The 26,964-nt window shown below is 36.5% G+C and overlaps 1 protein-coding gene across 2 annotated transcripts in view; it reads left to right on the top strand.

The window, feature by feature from the left end:
• Positions 1 to 26,964, top strand: part of LOC117418223 (adenosine kinase-like) — a 116,597-nt gene that overhangs the window by 82,227 nt on the left and 7,406 nt on the right. For both annotated transcript variants that reach the window (XM_034031002.3, XM_034031004.3), the window contains 2 exons: positions 13,027 to 13,062; positions 18,361 to 18,475. In XM_034031002.3, the coding sequence (XP_033886893.1) occupies positions 13,027 to 13,062; positions 18,361 to 18,475 (151 nt within the window). The remainder of the gene's footprint in view (positions 1 to 13,026; positions 13,063 to 18,360; positions 18,476 to 26,964) is intronic.

Here is a 26,964-nt window from a genome sequence, read left to right as displayed (position 1 = left end):
TTAAGAACAACAATTGGAGATATTTTCAAAGTAACATCTATTAAGGTTGGAAAATGGAACATTACATAAGGTTTTAAAATAGAACTTCCTATTAAATAACTAGACCATTGGGCTCATTGGTATGACATATTAATAAGAATAATGTTGGATATACAATATTTGTTATAACACTTGCTGTACCTTTTCTTTAAACTAATTTTAGAACTGAGTGAATTATTTGTCCTAGAAACGTGCTTTAGTAGTGGTAGAACAAATCAACACAATCAGCAGTTTGTCCAGGATGTATCTTTCCAGTACACTGTGCCTCAGTTTCCCAGTGAAGTCTGCTTCTCTAGTGCTGCAGGCAGGTGTCGTGGCCATGATGATTTAAACTTTTAAAAGCGCTTTATTTTTAGTGCCAGATGGACAGAGGTTGTCAAATGCCTGCTGTGGGAAATTTATGTCATGCCAGTTACTTAGAATGGGGACTGGTTTTCTCCAGATAAATCACCTGGGCCAGTAAAATTAAATATCTGCTTCAGCTGTATGTTTTGTGTAATTAATAGCAGAATGCATTTCCTTCTGGAGCAATTGCAACCTAAAGATGAGGTGATTTTTTTTTTTTTTTTTTTTTAGAAACCCATTTCTAATGGAAAAATTATACAAATGTGTGTTTTAATGATGGTACTTTTTTGTAATTTAATGCTTCCGCATGTTCACAAGAAAAAGGAATGAGCTGTGTTAGTGTATAAAGTTAAAAGATTCTGATCAGACTCCAGTCTGTACTCCTTAATTGTCAAGTGCGGAGTGTAATAACTTCAGAACAGGACTGGTCTAATTTGAGTGCTTGTCTGCTGTCCTCCTGATTGCAATACATAAACGGAGATCATAACATTTCAAAACCTGGATTAATTTAATAGCCACAGTTAATTAAGCAAGTGTGTAGAATCATATTTGCTAAAACCAGATGGCTTTGGATTAGCCAAAGAAATTACACACAATTTGCTTGTCATTTGTACAACACAAGATAAACTGTACAATGATAATTATTTGGTTATTACTCATGAATTTGTATTGCAGTAGCTGAGACAATGTAGGTACGATTAATTGGGATAGAATGAATCACCCTAACTGATGTTGCATAAGTAGTGATTTCAGATTATTTAAAATAACTGCGCTTTTTATCTGGGACAGCTGCAAGGTTGGTAAATGATTTAAGCGCTTTGATTATCATAAAAAGATCCACAGTGTGATTTTTCGGAGCAGCTTCACTGTACTGTATATGACTGAAATTGCCTGCAAGCCATTTCTGTAGCCTTCCCACAGCACCTTCTTTACAACCCATCATTGGCATTATAAACCTCCCCCATGCTGCAGCATGCCTCATTTCTCACTGAAGAACAATTTATTGAATAGATCGACCACTGAGGAGGAGGTTATTTATGTGGACTTAAAGCTCAGATATTATAATGGTATAGCTCCATTATAATTGAAAATCCAATAGGCTAACCGTTTAGCAAATGGGGAAGCAGCATCAGAGACCTTATAGAAACAGCTATCTGTACTTGATTAAATATTTTTGTCTCTCCATGTGATATCTTGTAACAATTGTAAGTCGCCCTGGATAAGGGCGTCTGCTAAGAAATAAATAATAATAATAATAATAATAATAATAATAATAATAATAATAATAATAATAGTGTAAATGCTGTGATTGGGTGACAAAGTTAATTGTAAAATACTTGCTGATCAAGGGGTTGTATGATTTTGCAAACTGAGCAGTTGTCTGAATGGACCAACCACATGTTTACCCGTGCCATAAGGAGCTGATTAAAACTTAAATGTCTTCATTGGTAGATTGAATTTAGATAAAAAGTAACTTTATAGTAGTCTTAGATTTAGGACGGATGTAACAGTTTTAGGCTTTCTGGTACCACTTTAAAATAGCAGCCAGTTATCTTTATAAAGTAATATCAAAGGAATTCTTGCCTGTCCATTAAAATTTGCATTTTGACCAACTCGGAGAAGGTCAAATCTTTACTTTTAGTAAACATGTACCAAAGCTCTACAGAGCTACATTAACTCGTCTGTCGTTTATTTTTTCCTGTCAGTAAATGTAATAAATTAAACTGCTTTGATAGGCCTTTACAATACATATACATCTCCCAACTCCGATCCTAACCTTGTCTCTGTTATCAAAACAATGCTGACTTTTTAAAATGAGGTTTGCATGCTGAGCTTGAAGACCTGTCCTTTTTTCAGACACTATGTAGTGTGGCAATTTTGTTCAGCAGAGTCTAAGTTTATATCAAGTAAATCATTAAAAATGGCAGATTTAAACAATGGTTGACAATTCAGCACAAATTTCCTTCCAAGGAATATAAGCAGTTGATTCCACAGCAGCAATAATTAATTGATAAACAGTTCACATTTAAAAAAAATAGGAAGTGAAGGTTGTTTTTTCCATAGTTTGGGAGAAAAAAATTAAATGCATCACATTTCATTTTGTTTGTCAGTGAGGTTATTTATTTTATAGGGACTGCCAGAAACTGTCATCTATATGACGGGGGCTTTGGTTTTTTATCACCATGGGTGGCTGGAAGTGCTTGTTCTGCTGTTGGTGGTTTGAGTAACGACCCCCTCATTGCATGGGTTACTCTCAGAATTACAGCATACCTGAGGCTGGTTATTTATTCCCCGGTGCTCGCAGAAGATCAAAATTGGATTTTCCTTGCAGTTGTCCCAGTATACTGTTTCTCAAATATTAAAGATATTAAGGGTGGTGTAAAAGTACCAAAAATTGCAAAGTCCAATTATGCCATCTCCTGAGGAGTTAGGTAGTTCCACTAATACTTGTGTGCGCTGTGGACCTTTTACTGTAAATCGGTAAATCAGAATTCTTAAATGTAGTTTCTATAAATGTAGATTAACATCAATACTGTTAATGGCTTTCATAAAATCAGTCTCTTTCACTTTGAGGCAACACAGGATGAGAAAGTCATGCATCTGCCCAGATTGTTATGGCCTCTGCAATGTGTACATTTGATGTCTTGTGCTTAATCTTAATTCATACTTGTCAAGTTTATTCAAGTGATGTGATAAATCTATTGCACAGCATTCACTTTTAATTGTATTTCCTTTCTTGTAACCAAAAACCCATCCTAGAGGCAAAAGGACAGTGGTGTATCGCAGCATGGCGTTGGATCACAAACTTTAGCTGAAGAACGATATTTGCTGTGGAGATTACAGTTTCAGTACCAAGTATGTGGTGCCACAGTAAGGGCGGATATTTATTATTTGCAATTGCCTCCAAGTAGTTTTTGTAATTGGTGCAACAGAAAGATTGCCATTGGGGCGGGTTTTATTCTCGGTCGATCTGGCACTTCATTAGTGCATGCTATTCATGCTGTAGTGGGTGTGGTATGGTATCCAGTCCACAGGGGTAAGAAAGTTAATGATAAGTGTTTTTTCTGACCTTTGTTATATGTTTTTAATAAAATGGCATCTCTAAACAAAAGAATGAGGCAAAGCCACTTTTGGAAGTATTTTGAGGAACCGGACGAGAGAACCATAGTATTTAAATAATTATACCAACAAAATTTGCCATACCGCAAAAACATTTGAAATGAAAACATTCGGAAATGACTGTGGATGGAGTTACTGATGGCAGTAATGAAACAGAATGCTCTAGGTGACCACTGACATTTATTTAGCCCTTACATCCCTGTGAATACGTATAACACGATTTTAAAAGGAAGGGTTTTTTTTCAGTATTAATTCAGAGAATGCATAAGTGTAAGTAAATTCAGTATAGGCTTTAATTTACCAGTACATTTTTCGCAAATCATTTGTTTTGTCCTTGATATCTATGTAATTTGTCAACAGAAGGGGATATTTAAAAAAAAATATATGGATTTCCCATTTGTGGCACCGATCCCTGAACAGTAGAGTTAATACAACAATGTATTGGAATCTGTGCATTTGATAGATTCTGTAACATATGTAAGATGTGTTATTTTATTATTATTATTATTATTATTATTATTATTATTATTATTATTATTATTATTATTGGTTTTGTTCTTTGAGTATAATATAATGTGTAAAAAAAAAAAAAAAAAAAGGTTTAGTTTATTCGCTTTGTGCCCACAGGGCCAGCACAGGTACATCTCAATAGTGCAGTACAAAGAGAGACATTTACTAAGATAAAAATAATAATGCAAATGCTTTTAAAAAGACCAAATACCCATTGGGCTTATTTATTTATTTATTTATTTATTTATTTATTTATCTTTTAGATTCTATTTTTTTTTTTTAGTATTACTATGCAGGACAGCCGCTATAAGATCGTTACCTTTTATTTAAAAGCTGCACGGATTAATCTACTGGGGGTTTTTTTTGTTTTGTTTGTTTGTTTGTTTTTGTAAATCTACCGGTTAATCAACTAATGCCCATAAATTAACCTATCAAAAATTTGAATCGAGTGACAGCCCTAATTTAAATATATATTTTGGTGTGTACGTGTATTTTGTTAGTTGTTGCGTTTTTTTGGGTTTTTTTTTTTTTTACTTTGTAGTTAAGTCTTTGCAATGTTAAAACATTTGCTTATTTAGTGTTTCTTTGCTTAGAAAGTACTAACCAGGGCTGTCAGTACACATCAGAATGTAATATAAAGTGTGTGTGTGTGTGTGTGTGTGTGTGTGTGTGGTTTAAACCTGACACCTGCATAGCATTTAAACGTTCATAAAAATGTACCAAAAGCACATCCCTAACAGTTAAACCTGTGTCTTCCACTTGAATCTTGTGTTCAGTTTTTTATATTGTCCTACTGTCTTGATATATTTTACAGTAGTTTACCTTATTATCAGCATTTTTTTTCTGAAATCCAATTTTAAGGACCCTTGCAGGTCATTAATGAATGGCCAAATAGGACACATGAGGTCTAACACCCCCAAGCAATCAATGAACACAGTATCTCAAACATTATGTTCTGCTGTGTCCCACTCTCAAAGGTATATGGTTTCCATACAACTGAAACATCTAATAACTTGCGTGTTTTAATACAAGTTGTTTCACCATCAGTGAAATGTGTGTGGTATTTATTTGGGGCAGTATTAGAACCATGTACTTCACAAGGTACCTGGAGAATATTTAATTCCCCATTTTCTGAATCTGTCACCAGTGACTGTTATTGAGCCTACGTTCGAAAAGTAACAGCTGTGACTGTGTGCAGCCTTATTGAGCAATCTTGGTGAAAACCTTAGAATTAAACCATAAAATATTTGACAAAGCTAAGTTGAAGAGTAAATAGCATGGTTCCAAAAAGTTTAGTGTTATACAAAAAAAAAAAAATTCAAATTCAAATATAAAAATAACAAGTGCTCTGGCTTTTCCTTTTTTTTTTGTTTTTAATTCAGTTGTCGCCAATGTTTTTTTCCCCCAGTTTTTTCCCCAATTTGGAATGCCCAATTGTTATTTGTATCCCGGTTCACCGCTGCAACGCCCTGGCGACTCGGGAAGCGGATGCTGGAACACGCGTCAACAGAACACAGATCTGATAGCCACAGGGGTCGCTGGTGCACGGTGAACCGTGGATTCCCCTGCCGACCTAAGCTCTCCCTACCCAGGCGGCGCTCGGCCAATTGTGCGCCGCACCCTAGGAACCCCCGGCCACAGTCGGCAGTGACATAGCCTGGATTCGAACCTGCGATCCCCAGGCTATAGGGTACATCCTGCACTCCACGCAGCGTGCCACTTTGGCTTTTCTGTTCCGTACCACATCATGGATTGTTATTGCTGTGTTATCTGTTTGACAATGTGGGCAATAATCCTTACACTATCACCCGTGTACTAGAGCGGCCATTTTGAAAAGAGCTTTGAAACAGAGTTTTTAAAGTTATAAGTGTAAAAAGTTGTCAGATGTTAACAATGAAAAGAAAAATGACAGGTATGTTATTTAAACAGTTGCAGCAACATGTGTTGAAATTGAAAATGTTTTTCATAACAGACACAGTAATCTGGAGTATTTTTTGAAGTACACAGTGCTTTCTTGGCATTTATAAAGTAATGGTGTTTTCAATTAACACAGCCTCCTGAACAACATAAATACCACTACTTGCTGGGAGGTGAGACTTGCAGGTCTTTGTTAGTTAGGATTTCATAACGTTTTTCATTTCACTATTTTCATGGTAGGCCTGGTAGGCCTTAAAAGTTTAAGACAATTGGGTAATCGAGGAAGCAATCTGGAATGCGATCCAAGCCTCGTTTTTTTTTTTTTAAGTTACCCATTGTTCCCACATGAATGGCATGATTTAGTATTTGGATGTTATTGTGGGTCTTCTGATTTGCATCATACAAAGCAAAACCAAGTATTTCCTTTAAACATAACCACCTGGTTATTTAAGTTTTTCACACAATTTGTGACATGTTTATTGTATGCTGCCCAAGGCAGAGATTATTTTATGTTTTTTCCCTTTTCTGATTCAAAACTGGCAAGGGGCCATTTCATGGCACACCAGCTGGTGGTTTAGTTCACATGATATGTCTTTTAAAAGTTTCTGCTCTTTGTCATGATTACTTTAGATTTTAGAATGTATTTTTGGGTGCACTGCTTTTGAAAACGTGTACAAGGAAAAAAGCATGTTAACAAATGTTTACGGGGGGGGGGGGGGCGGGGAATTGGTCCAGTATTTGCCATAACACAGGCTTGGTTTTCTGCCATAGATTATCACCTTTGTGTCAACCAGTAGTACATTGTTGTTTTTCAATATTGAGGAATAGAGAAGTTTAGCTAATGATGCAAAATATTTTTAACAAAAATAATGTTTACACCTTATAAAGAGTCCTGTTTTCTCTCAAATGTCTTGCTGCAGTACCACTGCGCCACCTACAGACCAAAAGTTATGTGCCGCTATAAATATTGATTGATAAATGATTTAACATTGCAATCCTGTTGTGACCTTTCCTCTAGGATTATCACACCCCAGATCAATAGGCGTTTGGAAAAACAACTCCTGCATCGCATTTCATCAACTCATTCATAAATTTGTATGTGCCAAAGAAAGAAAGAGTTAACATGAAAGAAGTCAAACAAATGTCTCCCTCTTGACGACAGTGTACACATAAATTCAACTACTGTGCATTTTTGTCTGTCACCTTTTTTTTATTATTATTTGATAATGAAAACCAAACAGGCTAGTGGCACAGTACTTTAGTGCCCAGAATTAAGATCTGTGTGATGGGACTTAGACTTGTGAAAAGTGTCGTTCTGTGAAAAAATTCAATTGGTTTAAATTGACAAGCGCTGTTACTGTCATTCAGGTTTGTTGCAAAATGGTTAGTTGGAATACAGGCAAGTATGGAACCAAAAACACATGACAGTTTTGTTTTCATGCTAAATGATCTTTTAACCCTTGCTAACAGAGTGTTATTTGTCATATTCCTTACCAGTGAATGCTCAGGTCATTTTCATTTTGGTTGTTTCTGTTTTTATTGGTCCAAAGACTAAGGGCCTCATGCACTAAACAGCGGTAATGTGTTTTGCACGCAGAAAGCCCCTTACTGCGTGCTATGTGCACCTGCTGCATTCACTACGCAGTGGCACACGACCTTCGAATCGAATGAATCGTGTGTAAAGAGATACCACGTGTACAATTAGTACAATTAATAATGTTAATTTATGGAAATGTATTTAAATTGTTTCCTCAAATTCCACGAGGCAGGTGCTTGATATGAAAACCATGTGCATTAAGTGTACCGCTTATTGAAACCAGGCGGTGTCATAGAACCAGCAGAAGAGCCGCACAGGAGAGCGAGAAGTGTCAGGAAGAGAGTATTTCGGACCAAGCAGACGTTACTAGGGCTGTGTGAGGAGGCGGTAATAACTAGATACAGATTCAGCACTGATCATACTAGCCTTATATGTAGGGCCCTGGAAAATTCACAATATCACGAATTTTACAGAAATCATGTATTTGACTGCCTACCATGAAAAATATATGTATTTTATTTTCCGTACAGTATTTTACATTACTCTTCACCTCCCTTGTTCAATTTAATACTTTTATCAAGTAGGAGCAGCACTACAGTAGCTGTACATGATCCCATGCATTTGGTTACTACGGCAACGGGGGCAAACAAACACCAGCTTCATTATTGGTGAATTCCTCATACTGTACGTAACATGCGAGTCACTGTCATTGTGACAAACTCAGAACCGTACTTTCCTTTTCTTTCCAGCATCTATATAGATATATATATAGGCACTATATACTATAGTACTGTGTGTAAACCTCATGCATAATTCCGCGTGTTTTAATTCTGCCTGCTGAATTCCACACGTTGTGACAACTTGCAAAATAATAATTTAGCCTCTTTATTTGTGCATATAATTAGCTTAGTGAATAGAGCTACGGCTGGTTCATTTTTGTGCGTGGTGAGGCTTCCCCCTTCCACGCGGTAATTCTGGTCATTTACCGCTGTTAAGTGAATGAGGCATTAAGTGATTTATGGAACAAGCTGGGGTAGCTGGTAGTTTTTGAAACAAGTGTTTTCGTGGAATCCTGGTACCCTGATTTGCTGTATAGCTGCTGCAATTGAGTTGCCAGGCAACCCTCTCGAGTTGGTCTTGTTTCTCAGCTTATAGACACTTGTAGTAAACACGGATCAATCCCCAGTTTGGTCTTGGAGGAAGTTCAAAATGTCTTTTTTTTCAAGTTCACTAATTTGTTTGAGACCAATTGCATGTTACAAAGTTACAACTTCTGATGCAAAACCAAGGTCTGGTCCTGAGATTGTTCAAAGAGTCCATAGAAAGGGCAGAAATTGAAAGCCAGTAAAAACACATTTCCAACACCAATTTTCATTTTAAAACGACACAATTTGCTAAACGGTTGTACTTTGATATTTTAAGATGACATGAGTCAGGCCTAATTTACCTCCCACTGTGTCGGATTTTGCGAGATTAATTTCATTTCAAGTGAAGATTGTGGGTGAGAAAACACAATTAAATACACAACTATGAGAGGAGTAGCTGTGACATGCACATGTAAACACTGTGGCAATTAAGTCTTTTTTTAAAGTGAAGCTTGTGCTTCACAGTCATATCTGAAATGCATCATTTTGAGTAAGTGTGTGCTTGTTCTTTCATTTTGACAACATGCCGCTAGTCATAGTGAAAGAACAAGACCACACCACCACTAAGTCTGCACAGTATTTTTACAATGTGTTCACATGAAGATGTAACTGTGCACTATTATAGTTTTACAATTCAGGACAAGATCATAAAAGCTCAACCTTTGGACGCTTCCACCCAATGCATAATAATAATGATTTTGATATATCTGCATCTCAAAGAAATGGGAGTCTGTAGAAAATCATTCACATCTTTATTTCTATCATTTTTACAACATATATTTCAGCAAAATATAACATATTGATTTAAACTGATTTACATCAAATGAAAAATATTGGTGATTACAGCTAGAATTGAAATTCAGGCTGAAAAGAAAATCCTGGTGTTTTGTCTCTGCTTTGGTTTGCTGTTTGTCGCATGTCATGCATGAATGGAAATGCTGCATTCTCTAGGGAGCATTAACACCTCTATGTAGGTTGTTTATTTCCTTAATCTCTCCTCCTCGGAGCTTGGTGCTGTCAGATGTAAAACTGAAGCTTGTAAATGCAGATTATAATATCAATAATCATCATGTGCATTAGGTAATATCCTAGAATGGAGATCATTGGCCCAGCAGTTGCTGTGAATAAAATTCTGACCTCTGTTACATGTGCCTTTGGGCACATTTTTCTTATTTATTTTAATTTTTTTCGGGGGTGGGGGGTTGTAATCTCTTGTTCCTTTTCTGTTCTGTTGTTCTGAGCTGATGCCTTTGGGTCCCACTTGATCTCGACTGGCCAATTTAATTAGAATTGTCCCTTGTGGTCAGATATGCCCTGCTTTTGCAGCTTGTATAATAAGAAGTTTTGTTAGTGATGCCTTTTTTGCAGTCAGTAGTTTCATTATTTATTGTAAGCGACATTGTGGGCCAGTGTTCAAGCAAGTTTGCAGAGTGGTGTTTGTAGCCTGCCAACAGTGGGGCTGATACACATGCAACAACCCATGCACCACCAAACACACTTACTAAAATGAACATTAGTCTATAAAATATGAAATTATTTTAGGAGGTTAATGCTTATCATCAAGACTAATAAAAAGCAGAACTAAATGGACAGGCAAATGTGCCTTTTCTAACACAGAACTAAGGCCACCTGAGGTGAAAACATCAACCGTTTTGAAGGATTTTAAAGTCTAAAATATGTTCCCGGCTGCTTGATGTTGAAATATTTTAAATACCTGGATTTTTTTCCCCAAAAGATCAAAGATAACCTGTACTCTCTTCCATGCCAAATGTTAACAAGGGAAAGTACAAACCTCTCTGTCTATACAACTTCCAGCTAGACTGAGAAATACATACCTGTGTTAGTGTTAACTTAACATACCAGGTGCATTAGCTGTTTGTTCCTGGTAGACCCAAAAATGTTGTTGTGGAAATATAATCTTGAAATGCTTAAACCTGGCATTCAGATGTTAAACCTTTAGAGCTACTTTGAAGTGATAAAGGAATTTATCATGATCTACAGTATAAATGTAGTTTTTCTTTCAGCCTTAAACACTTTGCTTCATATGAGAACCACAAAGCAGCAGCTAATGGAATGACCAGGAAGAAAAACATGACTCTTGTAAATACCTTGTCAGGCTAACCTCCCAGGCACCCCCATGTCAAACACACAATTCAATTTCTACGTCAACATCAGTCAGGGCTAACCCGGTCAAGCTAATGCTTATTCGCTGAGTTGCCTGGGGAATTATGCTTTTCAGCTTATCACGTTTTATTAACCCGAGCACTCCAGTTTTAATATTTGATTTCCCACTTGAAACAAATCAGTAACCATAAATAATAATGGCACAACTACAGTCTTGTCAAAATTGTTTCACTGTAAAGACACAATTAGGAAGTTATTGATTTATTTTGTAGACTTTAATGTGTTACTTTGTCATGTAGACAAAAGTGTGTGGTTGTGTATTCAATTAGCAGGCTTGTAAATGTGGTAGCTTCTAGCCTCCCACTGGGTACTGGATGGTGGGATGTTGGAGTAAGGGCATCATCTCCTGGTTAAGGTAATGCTAGGCTTTTATATGTGAGTTAACCCTTTTCACCTTCTACCTATTTCAGCTTTCAATAAATGCATTCTATCCTTGATTTTTAGGTTGTCAAGCCAACATGTAGCCTGTAAGTTGTTGAATGCAAATCTCTTTTGACCATCAGACAGCCTGTGAGTCCCATGGCGTTGTTTGTCACCATTCAGTCCCTTGTGTAAAGACCAAAAGAGAATAATTAAACACATTTCCCACAGACTAGAATACAATCATTGTAATGATTTCTTTTTCTAGTCAAGTGTTTTGTAGCTCAGTTAGTTTCTGTTGGCAAGACATTGCAAGCTCACCTCCCCAACTGGTTTTAGATCTTAAACTCTCTCTCTATATATATGTCTTATTGAGACCCTGATATCATACATTTTGCCTGTTTTATATTAAATGTACTTTCAAGTCATTATCCCTGGTTTGCTGACCAAAACACCCTGATAATTAGCAGCCTAGGACTGTCAAATTCTCATTCAGTAAATTACAGCTCATTAATTAAAGTGGATAATCTCTGCAAATTAATAATTGGTGTGCATTTACAGTAAGAGTTTGTTATCCATCTGAAATACTGTATCACGCAGGGTTCAGTTAAGCTTTAGAAACATCAGAGCTTGAATAAACATCAACCATTTAAGCACAGTGATCTCAAGTTTTTGGTGCTTTGTAGGATTGCGGCTTTTCATGAATAGTTTAGTGATTACAAAGGCTTCATTGTGCATTGGTGCTAGTTTTAATGGTAGAAGGAGCAGCATGCCTGGCTATTCAGTTGGTGGAAAGACTGACATTTTTGTAGCAATTCTCTGGTAAAACATTTCACAAGAATATCAGATAAAATGCCGTATTTTCCCAATGTTATCATTGTCAAGTGCTGGTAGGTTACTAACATATTTAGCTTCACTCTTCTGAGAGGTTTTGAGGATTCCACACAGGAGGAGGTGGAAGACTAGATCTCTTGAAGCAGATTGGGAATGCAATTATACATCACACACATTTTAAATAAAATATATAATAATAACAAAAAAACAATAACTGCAGTGCAGAATTGACTGTGCATGGCTGCTCCTCTCCACAGAACATACCAGCCTTGTTTTGCAGGTCCCTGTCACAAAGCGCAGACTGGTGCCAAATTAATCGATTTGGCTCAGCAGACAGCTTTTCTGTGTGTGGTAGATTAATTGATGGATCTTCAGCTCTATAATGCTGACCTGTGCAGGAGGCTGAGTGTAGTCCAGTGGGACCCACTAACCTCATTGTTTTCCCTAAAGGTCTATATTCTCATCCATACCCAACGGTCACACTCCACATCAGAGTGCAAGATCTGCCTGCGTTATTGGATCATTTACTGTCATGTCACCCCATTGCAGAGAGGCCATGGAATTACAGTGGCCTACCAGAGAGCATGAAACTTGCTTTTGTAGTTTTAACCAGCTGATTCTGGTCATTCTAATAGTAAGCAATAATCATGATCTACCATGTTCTGTCTGTACTGTGGGAAAACATATTCAATTCTGAAGCTCTTAGGAAGATATTAACTTAGTAAGGGGGGAAAAATGGTCAACTAGAAATTTTACAAGGGCATATGTAGTGGTAGGGATAGATAAAGGGTATCAGCAGCCAGTGTGTGAAATCCATATGAAATGAACTGCACTGTTACATCGACACAGGTAAAATGCAGGCTTTAGAAATACTAATTAAGAGGCAAACAAAACAGAGCTGCTTTAATCTCCAAAGCGGACCACAGTTTGAGAGAAGTGATTCAAGAAAGTGAGATCTCTATGCCCCTAAATTGTCTGATTTTCTTTCACTTTCCACAGCTCTGTAATTAACTGTTAATTTCTGTTTTATTCCAGGAGGCTGCTGCTTTTGCAAGAGAGCAGGGCTTTGAGGTGAGTTGACCTACAATTGCACACTAAACAGAGCCTAAAGGATTATTTTTGCTGATAATGAAGTTCTTTTGGACAGTGATTGATGTGCTATTATACTCTCCAGGCCTTGCAGCAGTTGCCATGGAAACCTGGCAGTCGTCATGGTTTCTTTGTTCAGCCAGCTCTGTGTTATGACGCACTCTGCTAGGTCTGCACCCAACATCGCCTACAGATGTTATTTATTGAATTTTGAAAAGCCTATTGGGAAGCAGAGAAGTTGGGCTTGGTTTCAAGCTGCCTCTGCAGATATAGGGTCCGTCAGGTTGCTTAGTTAAAAAGCTACCTCATTAGCTTCATTACACTCCATGAGGATCACTGCTACAGCAGAGGTGTGGTACAAGACTAAATTGAAGTATAATGCCATTTTAATAACTTAATTACTACCACCTGTGGTTTACGATTATGTAAATAAAGTGGCTGTTGGTATATACAGTGTTTGGGCATAAAAAGAGAATATGATACAAACAGCTGTTTCTTTTTGCATTTAAATATTATTCTCTGATGAGCAGATGTAGGTACAAATAAGTGTGTGTGTAATGTACACAATGTATGTACCTGTGTGTGTGTGTGTGTGTGTGTGTGTATGTATGTATGTATATATATATATATATATATATATATATATATATATATATATATATATATATATATATATATAATATGGAGGAAGGCTATATTTGCATCCTGAGCCATTCTAAAAAAAAAAAAGGCATAATACCACAGTAGTGATGGCAAAAAGTGATAATTCCTCTAGATGAAAATATACTTGAACTTTGACCCATTCGACTCCTCGAGACCATCACTTTCAATTCAAACACAAAATGTCTCATTTTCAATCACTCGACAACACAAACAGTACAGAAATGTTCATTAATGATCAACAAAATATGTTTTAAAAAAAAATAAAAAAGATGTAGAGCTGGTATATTCGTATCTCAGGGAAACAGATAACATACTGCTGAACCTAGTCTTTAATATTAGCATCACAAGGGTATCCATGTATTATAAAAAATAATAGATGGGCCTCTTCAGTGAGTTACAGGAAAACAATTCCATATTGGTTCTGTGACAGTTTATAAATTACTCGACCTTTGGTCTCGTGATTTATGACGTCACAGAAACCCTCGAAATGATTTTCCATGAATTCATTAAGCTTTAAGACTGAAGACCTCTAGCAACAAATGGACTGTGGCTAAATGGCCAGAACAGTCTTCTTTCAACTAATTTTATAAGGCTGAGGCGATGCATTGATTTATCGATGCATCGTATCGTTTGACAACTATCGATAGTCAAGCCTGTGCATCGTTTTTGTGTAAAGGGTTCAAGGAAAGAAAAGCTTTTATTTTTTATTAAATTTGGAATCGGCCATTATTTTTTGCATTAAGCACAGAGCTTCTCTGCTCCCCTCAGGTCTGACTCACTGAATCTGCATGCGATTGAGCTCACCTTCTCCCCCCAGCCCCGCCCCCTGTGAGTGTTTACTGATGGGATTGGATCTGTGCAGGAGTCAATAGCTTTGTGCTAGAATTACAAATACTGTATCGACCGAGCTACAATGCCTTTCAATGTTTGACAATTCTTTTCTAAAGTAAGACGGCAAGAAAAGAAAGTAAGGGCCTCATCCATGGTCTTAAAACCATGATCTTTGAGCATTTATTTTACTTCCAAATTCTTGGCTGAGAGTCAGCAGGTAAGATGCTATGATACATATTAGTGAGTCGCTACCAGGGACGTGCACACTACTATATATATATATTTTTTTTTTTTTAAAGAGGATGCAGGGAGCAGTGGAACCATTTTTACATGTTTCATTGCATAAAACTACTTCATAATGTAAACAAAATTATTGGATAGGGATGAAAAGGGGAAATGTTGTCTCTCACATCTGCGTTTTATCTGCGCACTGCTGTTTATTTTTTACGTTTTATTATGTCCTGCATAGGGAATGTAAATTGGTATATCTATTTGGGTACAGTGCTGATAATTTTAAATCGGGTTTGTTTCCATTTAGATTTACTGGATAGTGTCCATTTTTGGAAAAATTGTACAGGACAGCTGATACTCAACTTGATATTCAAACAAGTGTTTTTTGTTTCTATTTAAATGTACTCCTCCATATTGCAAAACAGACTTGCATTAGCTGATTTACCCACTTTACTTAAAGAGCAAACAAAACCAGAATGGGTTTTGTTGGTAATTCACTTTGGATTTCAATAAAGAAATTGAGGTAAAAGTTAAGTGCATAAATGCATTTAACCAACTACTATTAATCTCTACATAAAAGGGGTATTAGGCTCTCGAGAAATGTAATTAGACATTATATTAGATATAGAGCAGTTTAGAGATTTTAAATGGAACATCATCTGAATTAACTGAAATGTTTAGGTATTGGATACAATGGTGTCTATTCAGTTTATGTAAACAGAGGCAGATCTAAATACCTTGTTATTTTCATAACCTTGTGTCCATTTATTATGAACTTAAACTGTGGCTGTATTTATATTCAAGTCTATTAAGATCAATTGAATATTACCCTGTATATCTGAACAGCCAAAAATAAACTTGTAGGCTGTTGTCAGTGTAACATCTATCCATTTTCTTGATTGAATAAAAGCCTGCTTGTTTATTAAGCCTATTTTCATCTTAAGTGAGGAAATAGCAGAGGCAGTGATGATGTATATTTTATACCATCATTAGATCAGCCTCAGGATGCAATATGATACTCATCTGCCTGCTAGCTCAGAATTGGCCTTTCGAAGTATGATGCATGGGAATGGTTATTTTAATATTTTATTTGAGCCGTCTCAGAAACATCATATAATAGATCATATAGAAATCCATTTTTATTGGGTTTATTATAGTACCATGAACATGAAGCCCAGCATACACGTGGAAACATGTTTCTTCAAAAATTGTCAGAAAACCTTTTTTAAGCAGCACGCGATCATTCCTGCTGCACGCTCCAAAAAAGCAGGTGCCTTATTGCACCAAGTGGTGCTGCACTTATAACTGCACTAAACCTTTGTGAAAGAAGGGGAAAGCACAGGAACAGAGTCGTGTGGACAAGGCAGTGGATCCTACATCGTGAGGATGCCATTATCTTTTAAATGAGCTGTGCAACATGTTTCGTTGTACACACGGAAACATCCAGCAGACACAAGGAAACATTTTGTCTGGAAACATATCTCCTTGTGTATGCAGGGCTTAACATGCGTAGGATACACCCCTAATATACTGCTGTGTCTTTGTGAGCATTTAGAGCAGTATATCCTTCTGGAAAAGCCTTGTGTCTCTTTTATAACAATGAATTCAGATGCCAAAAATAGATTCTTCACTCAAAACACCAGCAATATAAAAGAAAAGGTGTGGGAATGCAGGTGATTTAGACAGGTCTTCCAGTCTCCTGCCTATCCATTGCCAATTATGTTAAATTCTGTTCACTAAAGTAACCTAAGCTTCCAAAACTACAAACTACTGTAGTAACTACTGTAATTGTAAAATGTAGGGACAACGTAGAAATAATAATAATGATGTATTCATTTGAATGAGTTAGAAATAATTATCTGTTCACCACCATAGCAAATAATACAGTGCTCCCCCTTTATAAGGCGGCCCTTGATACTGCGGAACAGTTTATAAGGAAGTATGGTCATGACTCCCATTTGACCCATAATTCCATTAAACTAACACTAGTATTCTCATTATAAGGCGGAACACAAATAGCACTCTTAACTCTTAAACAAATAGCAGTCTGCCGACTACAGCATTATAAAGGGGGAGCACTATTAATAATAGTAACAAAAGTGAAGACATTTACAGCGGTTTTGTGATTTATTCAGAGCTTTTCTTACTACTTTAAGATTTTGCTTTAGAATTGTTTTGGATCCAAGAAAAAAAAAAGATACAATAAACAACTGAGCAAATGCTTATGATCTTGCTATAGCAAGACTATAAAAAGACAGAAATAGTTGATTAAGCCAGCCCATTCTGTAGTTTTATTGCACCCTTGGGACAGACTTGACTGTGCCTGGTTTAAATTCAGTCACAGTGACAAATTGCTTTTGCTGTTGCCTGCTAACCACCACAGTATTAACCTTTCCATTAGCACTTACTTAGACTCTCGCACAGCTTTTTCTCAAGAACACTAAACCTTTTAGGGCTGATTATAGTGCATGCTTGGGAAATGTTTAGAGATCACAGTCTTTGGCTGGAGCAAAACAGCATTCAATATCCAGCCAAAACTGACACTTCACTAATGTGTAAAAATAAAATGGATTGATTTGATTGATTGATAATGTGTCGTCTGCACGCTCATAAATTAGTATCTGCATATTGAGGGGATGAGATCCTATGATAAGACACTCCACTAAGCACAGGTATGCATGCAGAATCAGTAGATTACTCCAACCAGGTGTGAAAAGGTAATTTCAACATCCCACCTGCTCACATTGCATGTTGATGGGTTAATTAAAGAGGCAGCACTGACAGTTTGGTCTGGAAAGAAGCACAGAGCCCTGTTAGGTTTTAGAAGTTGTTTTCATATACCATGTGGTACCAGTGACTGTAGGTGTTTGAAATCTCCTGTAGTACGTTTAACACACAAAAAAAAAAAAATTAAGAAAGAAAGTCCTGTAATTTATTTAGATTCAGTGAAGCTAACAAGCAGTAACTAGTTATCCTAATCTTATAACCAGCCACAGACCATCCAGGTGGAAAAAATTATATTTCTAAAAGGTCAAATCTAATGGGAACAAGTGGCATTGATATCAAATATTTATTATGTGTGAGGTAAAAGGCATGCATGTGGTTTCGTGTCCCCATGTTTTTGTTGAATGTAGGCAATTCTCCTACCTCCTGGAGGTCATTTAATACATTGTAATTCAAATAATTTTTTTTAGTGTTCTTTTGTAGAAATTCTGAAATAAACTTAATAAATTCACTGGCAAACATTTTGACTAGAAGACTTTACTCAAAACTCTTTATCACCTGAATGTATTCAGTTTCTTTTTATAAAATGCATTACACTCATTTTTGTTTTCATTGTTAAATTAGGTAATTAAAATATATTCCTGTCTCAGCCCTTGTCATAGGACAGGAACCATTTGATAACTGAATCTACTTAAATATATTCTAGCAGACAAACAAATCTGTAGGAGTATGTTGAAAGAAATTTCTTGCTGTGTGATATTCTACAGCATAGTTGGATTTTTGTTTGTTTTCATGCTATGATTTCCATGTGTTGCTTTTTTGCCTCCACAGACAGAAGACATTGAAGAAATTGCAAAGAAGACCCAGAGCCTGCCAAAAGTGAACAAGAAGAGGCAACGGATTGTCGTCTTCACCCAGGGGAAAGATGGAACCGTCGTCACCAGTGGTATAATCTTCATTTATTGTTTGTTTAATCGTTTGCTAAATGACTTTCAGCATTTCTGAATGATGATTTAATTTGATATCTTCCTTGATCCCAGTGCCTGCATTAAGTACTCTTCCCAGAAGTCTTGCATTAAATAGCTTCAGGGAAAGGATCACTTAATATCAACATAGTTGTTTTAGCATGTTTTACTATAACAAATTGCAGTCAGTTGTGGAACAGCCACTGATATATGTAATAAGGTAGTCTTGTAATACACGTTGTCAACTGTAGTTTCTTTTTGATCTTGTTAGATTCTTGCTTCAAACTGAATTTCAGTGTCAGAATCAGTCTGAAGGAAAGTTGTATAAAATAACTGAGAACGTTGTATAAAATAACTGAGCACGCCCTGTGGCTATGTAAATAAATAGTCAAGTTTGGTAGACATAAGGATAGTAATTTGGTATTAAAAATTAAGTATTTAAGCAGGGAGAGAGGGGTGTTTACACTGCAGAACAACACTTTATATGAGTTGTATAGCCTCCACAAATCATTTTTGTGTAGTATTGAATTGATCAAACTATTGTAAAAGCATCAGTCTCTCTAGACTTCGCATCCACAATAGACTGTAAGGTTAGCCTCGCTTTCCCCAGCAAACTAATTTCCCAGATAAAAGAAACTGTGCTGAATTTGAACCCAGGCCCCTTGGGTTTAATGAAAATTCAAAATATATATTGTCCTATAGGTGTTTCATGGAGACAGATAATACCTGCTAGACCTTTTTCATTTGCTCTTCATGAAGACAAAATTGTGTGGCTCGGTAGAACTTTGTGTAAAATGCATGATGAATGTGAAGTGGATAAGAGAGTATGTTGTGATGTTGTCTGCAAAGGCAAACATGATAAATGTCAGGGAATTTCTGAGCCCTGGGAGAAGCCGTACAGTGGCAAGCAAAGCTAAATCTGATTGCTATGTTATTCATGGCAGCCAAATAAATGTCAATATAAAAGATAATTAAAGATTTTCTTTTCCCAGAGGCAGACCTCTAATACGGCTTGGATCTTTCGTTTGTAATTTGTTTTCTTGTCTGGATGCAATCATTCGCCAGGCTCAGCGTGTCATGTTAAGTCATTTAATAATGATTAAGGACATACAAATGCTTGGCCTGCGGGGCAATTCTCAAAAGAGATGCCAATTTGTTACTTTTGTTTTTTCCCTTCGATATTAAATCAGCATTTCCTCGCCTCTTGGCATTAATATGCCTAATGAAAGCAGCAAGAAAAGGGTTGTCTTTAATTTAGCATCCAATGACACCACAGAATTACACAAGGCATAGTTGACGCACCTATTAAAGTACTAATTAGGCTTTCTGCGCCCTGAACCTTTGCGGTGGAGAGAACTAATACATGATCATTTGGGAGGGTTGCGGCATTTCACAGCTGATGACGGTATAACTAGATCTTAATTTGTTCTGAGGCACAGAGGCTCTCTGTTAAGTGGTCACAATGTGGTTTCTTCTTGTTTCATTCTCTGCACTAGCCTGGCCTAGCATTAAAAGTAAAATGAAGTATAAGTATGAACATGAACAATCTATCTGAAATGACAGCACCAGGACAATAGTGACCTAAGAGGTTACTAGTACCAAAACAATTTGTTATGATTTCTTACCTGTGTGTTTGTATACACAGTAGAACTGATCTATTAGTAAACTTGTACCCTTTTAGCTTAACCAGTCCCCAATAAGCTAAAAAGGAACAAGCTTTTTATAACTAGTTCATTAAAAGTCCAGCCTTCATGGTGATGCTTTGGCCCAGCTCCAGTTTTTGCTTGTCTCATTATAAATATGTACTTTTTTTTTTTCTTCATGTTCTACTCTTAAAAATCCCAACTGTGTATTTATGTGGACATTTTTTTTTTTCTTTTTGAAGGGTTTGCAATTTTTTGGACAGTTTTTTGTGAGTTTTTAGAAAAGTTCTTCCTGTTTTTAATGATCCCCCAGAGAGGTGCTGCTTTGTACAAATGTGTACATTTTTATCCTGTATTTCAGGCTCATTATTCAGTGTCAGAGTATGCATTTAGAAAGTATTCTGTTTCGTTTGTTTCTTGGGCTCAGGTGACATCGGCATCATGTCAATCAGTCAATCAATCAATCAATCAGTTATATTTATATATACAGTGCACTCCGTTTATAAGAATCACATCTGTCCTGGGTGTTTTGATTCTTATAAGCGGTTGATTCTTAAAAGCGGACCGATATTACTGTGGTGCAGAATCAAACTTAGTATGAGAATGATGAGAGCTTGTTCCCTGAAGTGTAATGGGTTGACCACTAGATGTCACGAGTTCCTGCATGTATGCACGCCCACGAAAAATCTACAGCTGCTTTCCTTAACGAATTATGGATAATGGTCAATTGGTGAACTGCATGTTAAAGTTAATGACACATTGATAGAAATGGCTTAGCCAATAGCTTTATGATGGGGGTATAGAGGCGTAAGGAAGCAGAAGTAACAAAAAGAAAACAAAACTCGAGTAAGAGATCTAGTGTACTGTTTAGTTAGTGATCCAGCTGAGAGTTAGGTTTATTTTGTTTGTTTTATTAGCGGTTGTTTCGCCACTGCAGTGTAAGAAAAATAAAACCAACACTGGTTTAAAACTGTAAATCGACTCCAGCCTGATAATTTACACTGTCCTCAGCCACTCTGTCACATTACAATTAGCAAAAGCGTGCCATCAGCAGTTTAAATAGTCTACAGATGTCAATGGTGCTACTTCACTGTACAATACATCAAAACAAGTCCTCGTGGGTAAGTAGCTTGATATATGATCACGATTATGTGTACTCAAGGCTGCAGAATCCTGTTTTACTACAGTGTACTTGAGAGAAGCGATCATCTCGTGAGGGTGCCTAGTTTAACAACTGCGGTGTTACGTGTAATGGCCTTTGAATTAAAATGACATTACAGTACAGTATTTTACTGTCGGCACTACCACTGTATTTAAACATCTGTGGCTTACTTATTTTCTGTTGGGAAGCAAATCTCACAGTTTTTCATTAAGCGGAAATGCAAAGCTTTGCAGTCGTCCCTCCCCCCCCCCCCCCCCCTCACCTTGCCACGCCGCGCCGCAACCCCACTCCCTCTACATGCATATCACACAATAACATTGCTGTACTGTGTATGTATTTAGTGAATGTGTATTTACTTTGTCGAAACACATTTTCACTAACAGAGAACACAAAAAGCATACCTGCACAATGCAGTAGTGTAGTCACGTCTGATTACAAACAATGCAGTGTTCCCTGCATCATTGTGCTATCCACGCTGCGTATGTGCCTAATCATATGAGATGTAATCAAGTTCAAATTCAAAAACAACTTTATTGCACTTAATCAAGTACCGTATTACATGTAGTCAGTTTGCCCCAAAATGATTCTTGTAAGCGGATTGCTTGATTCTTACAAGTGGAGTATTTTACATTGGTTAGTATAGGAATTATTTGGTCCCAGTGGTTTTGATCACTATGTGCAGTTGATTCTTGTATCAATGTTTCTTATAAACTCAGTGCACTGTAGAGCTTTTCCTGTAGAACATCTCAGAGCGCTGTACATAGCATAAAATGCACCAGCAATTGCTAGTAACATCAGAGACATTTAAAACAAAACAAAAAAATACATTAGAAACCGCATTTAAAAAACACAGCAATTTTTAAAAGTTAATACAAAATCCATTACAATGTGTAAATACAATATACTAAAAACAAAAAGGTAATTGCCAAAAGCCAAGGAAAACAAGTGTGTTTTAAGTGTAGATTTACATTTTTTTCTTCTGAATCCAAGCCTCTCGCAGATAGTGGCAGTGAGTTCCAAAGAGTAGGAGCACACGAAGAGAAGCTTCGACCTCCCAATGTCATCAGACTTAAGGGTTTTATATGGAATCTCAGTTTAGGAATATTGGGATAAAAGTACCCTATACCATATAAATGTAAATTTACTCTGACTTGGTTTAACACACAGAAAAAAGGGGAAAAAAACTCTGCCTTTTGGATATTTACAGTAGAGTTTCAGAAGAAAGTGAGGTCAGATGGGAGGAAAAGGTTCATTATGCTGCTGAGACAAACTTTTTTTTTTTTTTTTTACTCTGGATGGGAGAAAATATGAAGTTCAGTATGTCAATCTAGGTTCTTTCAGTTCTTTTATTAATCAATGTGATATTTCTTTCTTTTTTTGGGGGGGGGGGGGGGGTAGTTTTAAATTCAGACAAAGCATGTTACTTTTTATCATAGTACAATTAGAATCTGTGGACAATATGTTTAGAAAAGTAATCCAGAATAGTAGAGGGGCAAAGGACCTTAATCTTTAAGAGGAGCATTCTTGGTTCAAGGCAGTGTCTTCTACATACTGGAAATCAGCATGATTTATTATCATTCACATTTGATTATGTTTTCACATTGCCTTTGCTAACTAGACAAGTTTATGTTAAATATTGTTAAGCATACCCTGCTTTGTAATCAGGCTTGTACACTTACAGGATTTTAATCAAATAAATTAATGTGGGAACAGATGTCACTTATGTCAGGTTTTCAGTAGTGTGAGATCATGGAGTGCAGTAGGGTTTTGTGGTGGTCTGTATTTTTGCCTATTTTTTGTTGTCACCGTATTTTGTTACGCAGCAGTTCATGACAGCACTTAGAATGTCTCTTCTGGTCTATGAATGTCCTTAGCCACAGGTCCTCAGCCTCGCGGTGTGAGGATTTAAAGTACTGGCCATTGTATTCAGTTAATTTCAGCCTGATGTTTTGCCTACGTTTATGTTTTACTTTCTGTCTTTTCTGTAGTCGTGCAGGGCTCTAACAGATTTACATCCCCACCCCCTTCCCTTCACCCACCAGAGGCACCTCCTGAGATCTTAACCTTGTAGTTGAGACTAATTAAAGCTGGTCCGATGTGTTTTGTGACATGGCTTAGTACGTTGATGCTTTTTGTACAACATGCTGTTTGGTTATTATGAGTAGCTTGCTGTAAGGATATGTCTGGCACATTTGTTTTTTTTCAGACTTCTCTTGAGTTTTTTTGCCCATTCTCATGGCAAATGACAACTTAACTCAACTAGTGGTGCCTTTAGACAAACAGTATTTCTGTTAATATGTTTGAAACTTTGTTGTTTTATGTATACGGAAGCAGATTTAGTGTTGACCTGTGGGTGCTTTAAATCTGAGCTGGTGCTTGACTTTTAAATAATATGTTTCTCTACATCGTTTAAAAATGATGTCTGTTTGTCTGATTTCTGTCTTATGCTTGTGGTTTCAGTGGCAGTCCAATAATTACGTAGACATGAACCATTTCACTGCCACATGGTTTTAACCTCAGACATACCATTGATATGAATGTTTTTTCACATATTCATTATATCTGATGTGACATTCTTATTTGATTATTCCTACAGGGATACTTTGTTTTTGTTCACAAAAACTCCCATGTCTAGTTTTTTTTTTTTTGTTAAAAAGAAAACTCCTTAGTGAAACCATAATTTCAATTAGTGCTATGCACTAATTGCCTTTAAAAAAAATGTTGAAGTTGTTGGATATTAATTAAATGGAATAAAATGTGTTAATTACTCAATGCAAAATTATTTATTTCTTAGCAGACACCCTTATCCAGGGCGGAAAACAATGCAGTCCCTTGGTTTGCCTTGTTTACACAATTATTGCATATCCGTCATTAACAATCTGACTGTTATAAACCCTCTCGTGATCAAACTAACTAAAATGAATTTATATTTTATTAGCGATTATTTCTCTTACCTTTTGTTGTGCTTTTGAAATGCGTCGTCTGCAGTGAATTGTGGGATTGTAGTCCTGAGCAAGGTGTTACCTCTGATTTAATCTTGACAAAGAAATACATATCCCAGTTTCCACACCGATAGCCCGAGTTAGCTTTAAGGAAAGGTCACATTTACATTACCAATTGGTTGTGTTTGTTTGTTAGTTTTGCAACATATTTTCATTGTCAGTTTATGGCTTCAATACAGCAGTAGAAATGTCAGCACCCAGATGAGAGGAAAATTTGCTTCCAATCAGCTTATAAAACATTTGTACTCGGTTGTAAAGGTTAGGGAAGGGCAACTTTTCTTGTTTTGAAATCAACAAATGTAATAAATATGTTTTTTGATTTACTTTAATACCTGTCGACCAAATACTACTTACTCAAGAAATACGAGCTTCGGCACACCCCTACTATGCAGGCCTATAGGTCTACAGTAATAGGATAACAGAATATAGACTGATTCGTTATCTACGTGTATTATTGGGTCTTTTATGTTTGTCTCTGGTCTGGGAAGATTTCAAATTGGTATCGTCTTTGGCAGTAACTGTTGTGTGAAGAATAAGTCTTACCTGGAAAATGCCGACTTCCATAGCATCTGTGTTTTAAGGCTGGAGGATTAAAGCAGAAACTTAAAACCAGGAGAGCAGAATAGTTAACCTGTCTAAAACACTGTCTTAATTAGTTTGTATACTGTGTTTGAAAACCCCTGCTTTACAATACAGTCATGTTTCTTTATTGTTTTGTTTTTAGCTTACAGGCTGAAGTTTGAAGCCCGATGGATTCTTTGTTTACCTGTTTTCCAAACAAAAAATACAGTCATTTAAGGCAGGTTACTCAATGCAAGTTGTTTCAGTGTGCATTCTGAGCATTAGCAGAATTATTATTTTGACTGGGAATGTATGCGTGTTTTTAATTGACATTAGCTCATTGTAGGTCAAGGACAGTGCCATCCTGGCAACAAACAAATACTTAATCTTCCACTTACGTTTAATGATGCTTTCAGTTCAAACTAATATCCTCACCAAACAAAGGACAATTATGTCACAGCATCTTGGCAGCAAAGATTAAATAAGCCTGTAAATATGTGGTATATTGACACAAATGCGTTCAGAGTAGCGTCCACTACACTAGAACTGCGTTATAGATCGGCCTCAGTCTGGTGTGGATCAGGCATTGATTTTACAGAGAAGTAGGATAGATTTGAAATAAGCTACTTCAATAACAATGTATTTTAAATACTTTTTTGTTGTTTAGTTTTAATACTAATAGAAAGACGACATTATTTCCAGAAGAAAACATTGCTTCACAGCAATACTAGTGACTGTACACCGATCAGCATAACAAATAATAAAGCCTGTTATGTAGAGATTTCTTTTTATTTGCAGTCACTGTCTGGAATAAAGATCTCTTTCAGGGTTTGGAACTATTACCATTTGGATCTGAAGCATCTGCTCCGTGTCCCTGAGCTGCAAGTGCAATTCATTGTTGCCTGTGGCAACTAAAGAAGACTTTTGGAGAGCGTTTGGCTACCAAGTGGTGGTAAATGCAAAGACTGCACAGATTGCCCGAGCTCAGCCCCGCTCATTTCAGACATCCTTTCATTATTATCATATCAATTGACGCAGCTTGTAGGAGACAAAGCAAGGTTATGGGAACCACCTAGAGCATCATGCACCATTAAACAGCAATGCAGTATACATGAACATGTGCAAATTCAGCCTTGCTTACTACAGTGACAGTGAAGCTTTATACAACTTGCTTTACAATACATTTAAAACTAATGTATAAGTACCTTATTAAAATCTTAATCTGCATTGTAAAAAATCTCTGCTTTTCCCTACATTATATTTGTAAAATCTTTGTGTGACATGTCCTAGTCTCCACCTTTAATATAACGTCTGACAACAAGCTATCTGACAAGCAAGCAAGTGTACTTATGGGAGGTGCACACATGACCATTTTTATAGAGGCTATCCAAAGTAGAAAACAAGATTTTTATTTATTTATTTATTTATTTATTTTTTATCCTCTGTTACAAAGCTAGCTTGCATGTACTGTATGTTGAGGGTGAATTCTGTTTAGGTGTCATATTTCAATCTTTTCTTTTAACTAGCATGTAACAAGACAAATTATATTTAATAGCACTTGAAATGCATTGCCATAAAATAAAATGAATGTAGCTCATATCTATCTGATGACTCACTAGTTTCAGTCACCTGGACTGGCCTGCTTGGACTGAACCACGGTCTTCACTCTACTTAGATGAGTGTGTTTCAGAGAACTTGGGGGAGGTTTCACCGCAAGTCCCTGTTTAAAAAATTCAACAATTCATTTTACATACTGGTCTTCTAAGCCACCTGAATTCAGAACTATGAGCCATTTACACGCCATAATTTTATATATTTATTATATTTATTTAAGATTATAAATATCTAAGATGGAGACACTGCATATGCTGCATCATGAATCCTCCACCCCCTAGGGTGAGACTTCCTGAAACATACATTTAAATGCGGTTATGGTAAACAGACTATTTATAGCCTCAAGGTTTACTGTAAGTGACAGCGGTTGTGCACTATAAAACACATTACCTTTGACTGCTTACATCCTGCAGTCACACTTCAAAAACCTCTCCTGTGCTAACAAGTGAATTTAAAGCATTGTCTTTTACATGTGCTTTAAAACTACT

Source organism: Acipenser ruthenus, chromosome 13, assembly GCF_902713425.1.
Source record: "Acipenser ruthenus chromosome 13, fAciRut3.2 maternal haplotype, whole genome shotgun sequence".
In the NCBI taxonomy this organism is placed as follows: Eukaryota; Metazoa; Chordata; class Actinopteri; order Acipenseriformes; family Acipenseridae; genus Acipenser; species Acipenser ruthenus.
The sequence above is the reverse complement of the archived record's forward strand: the minus strand, read 5'-3'. Positions and strand labels throughout refer to the sequence as shown.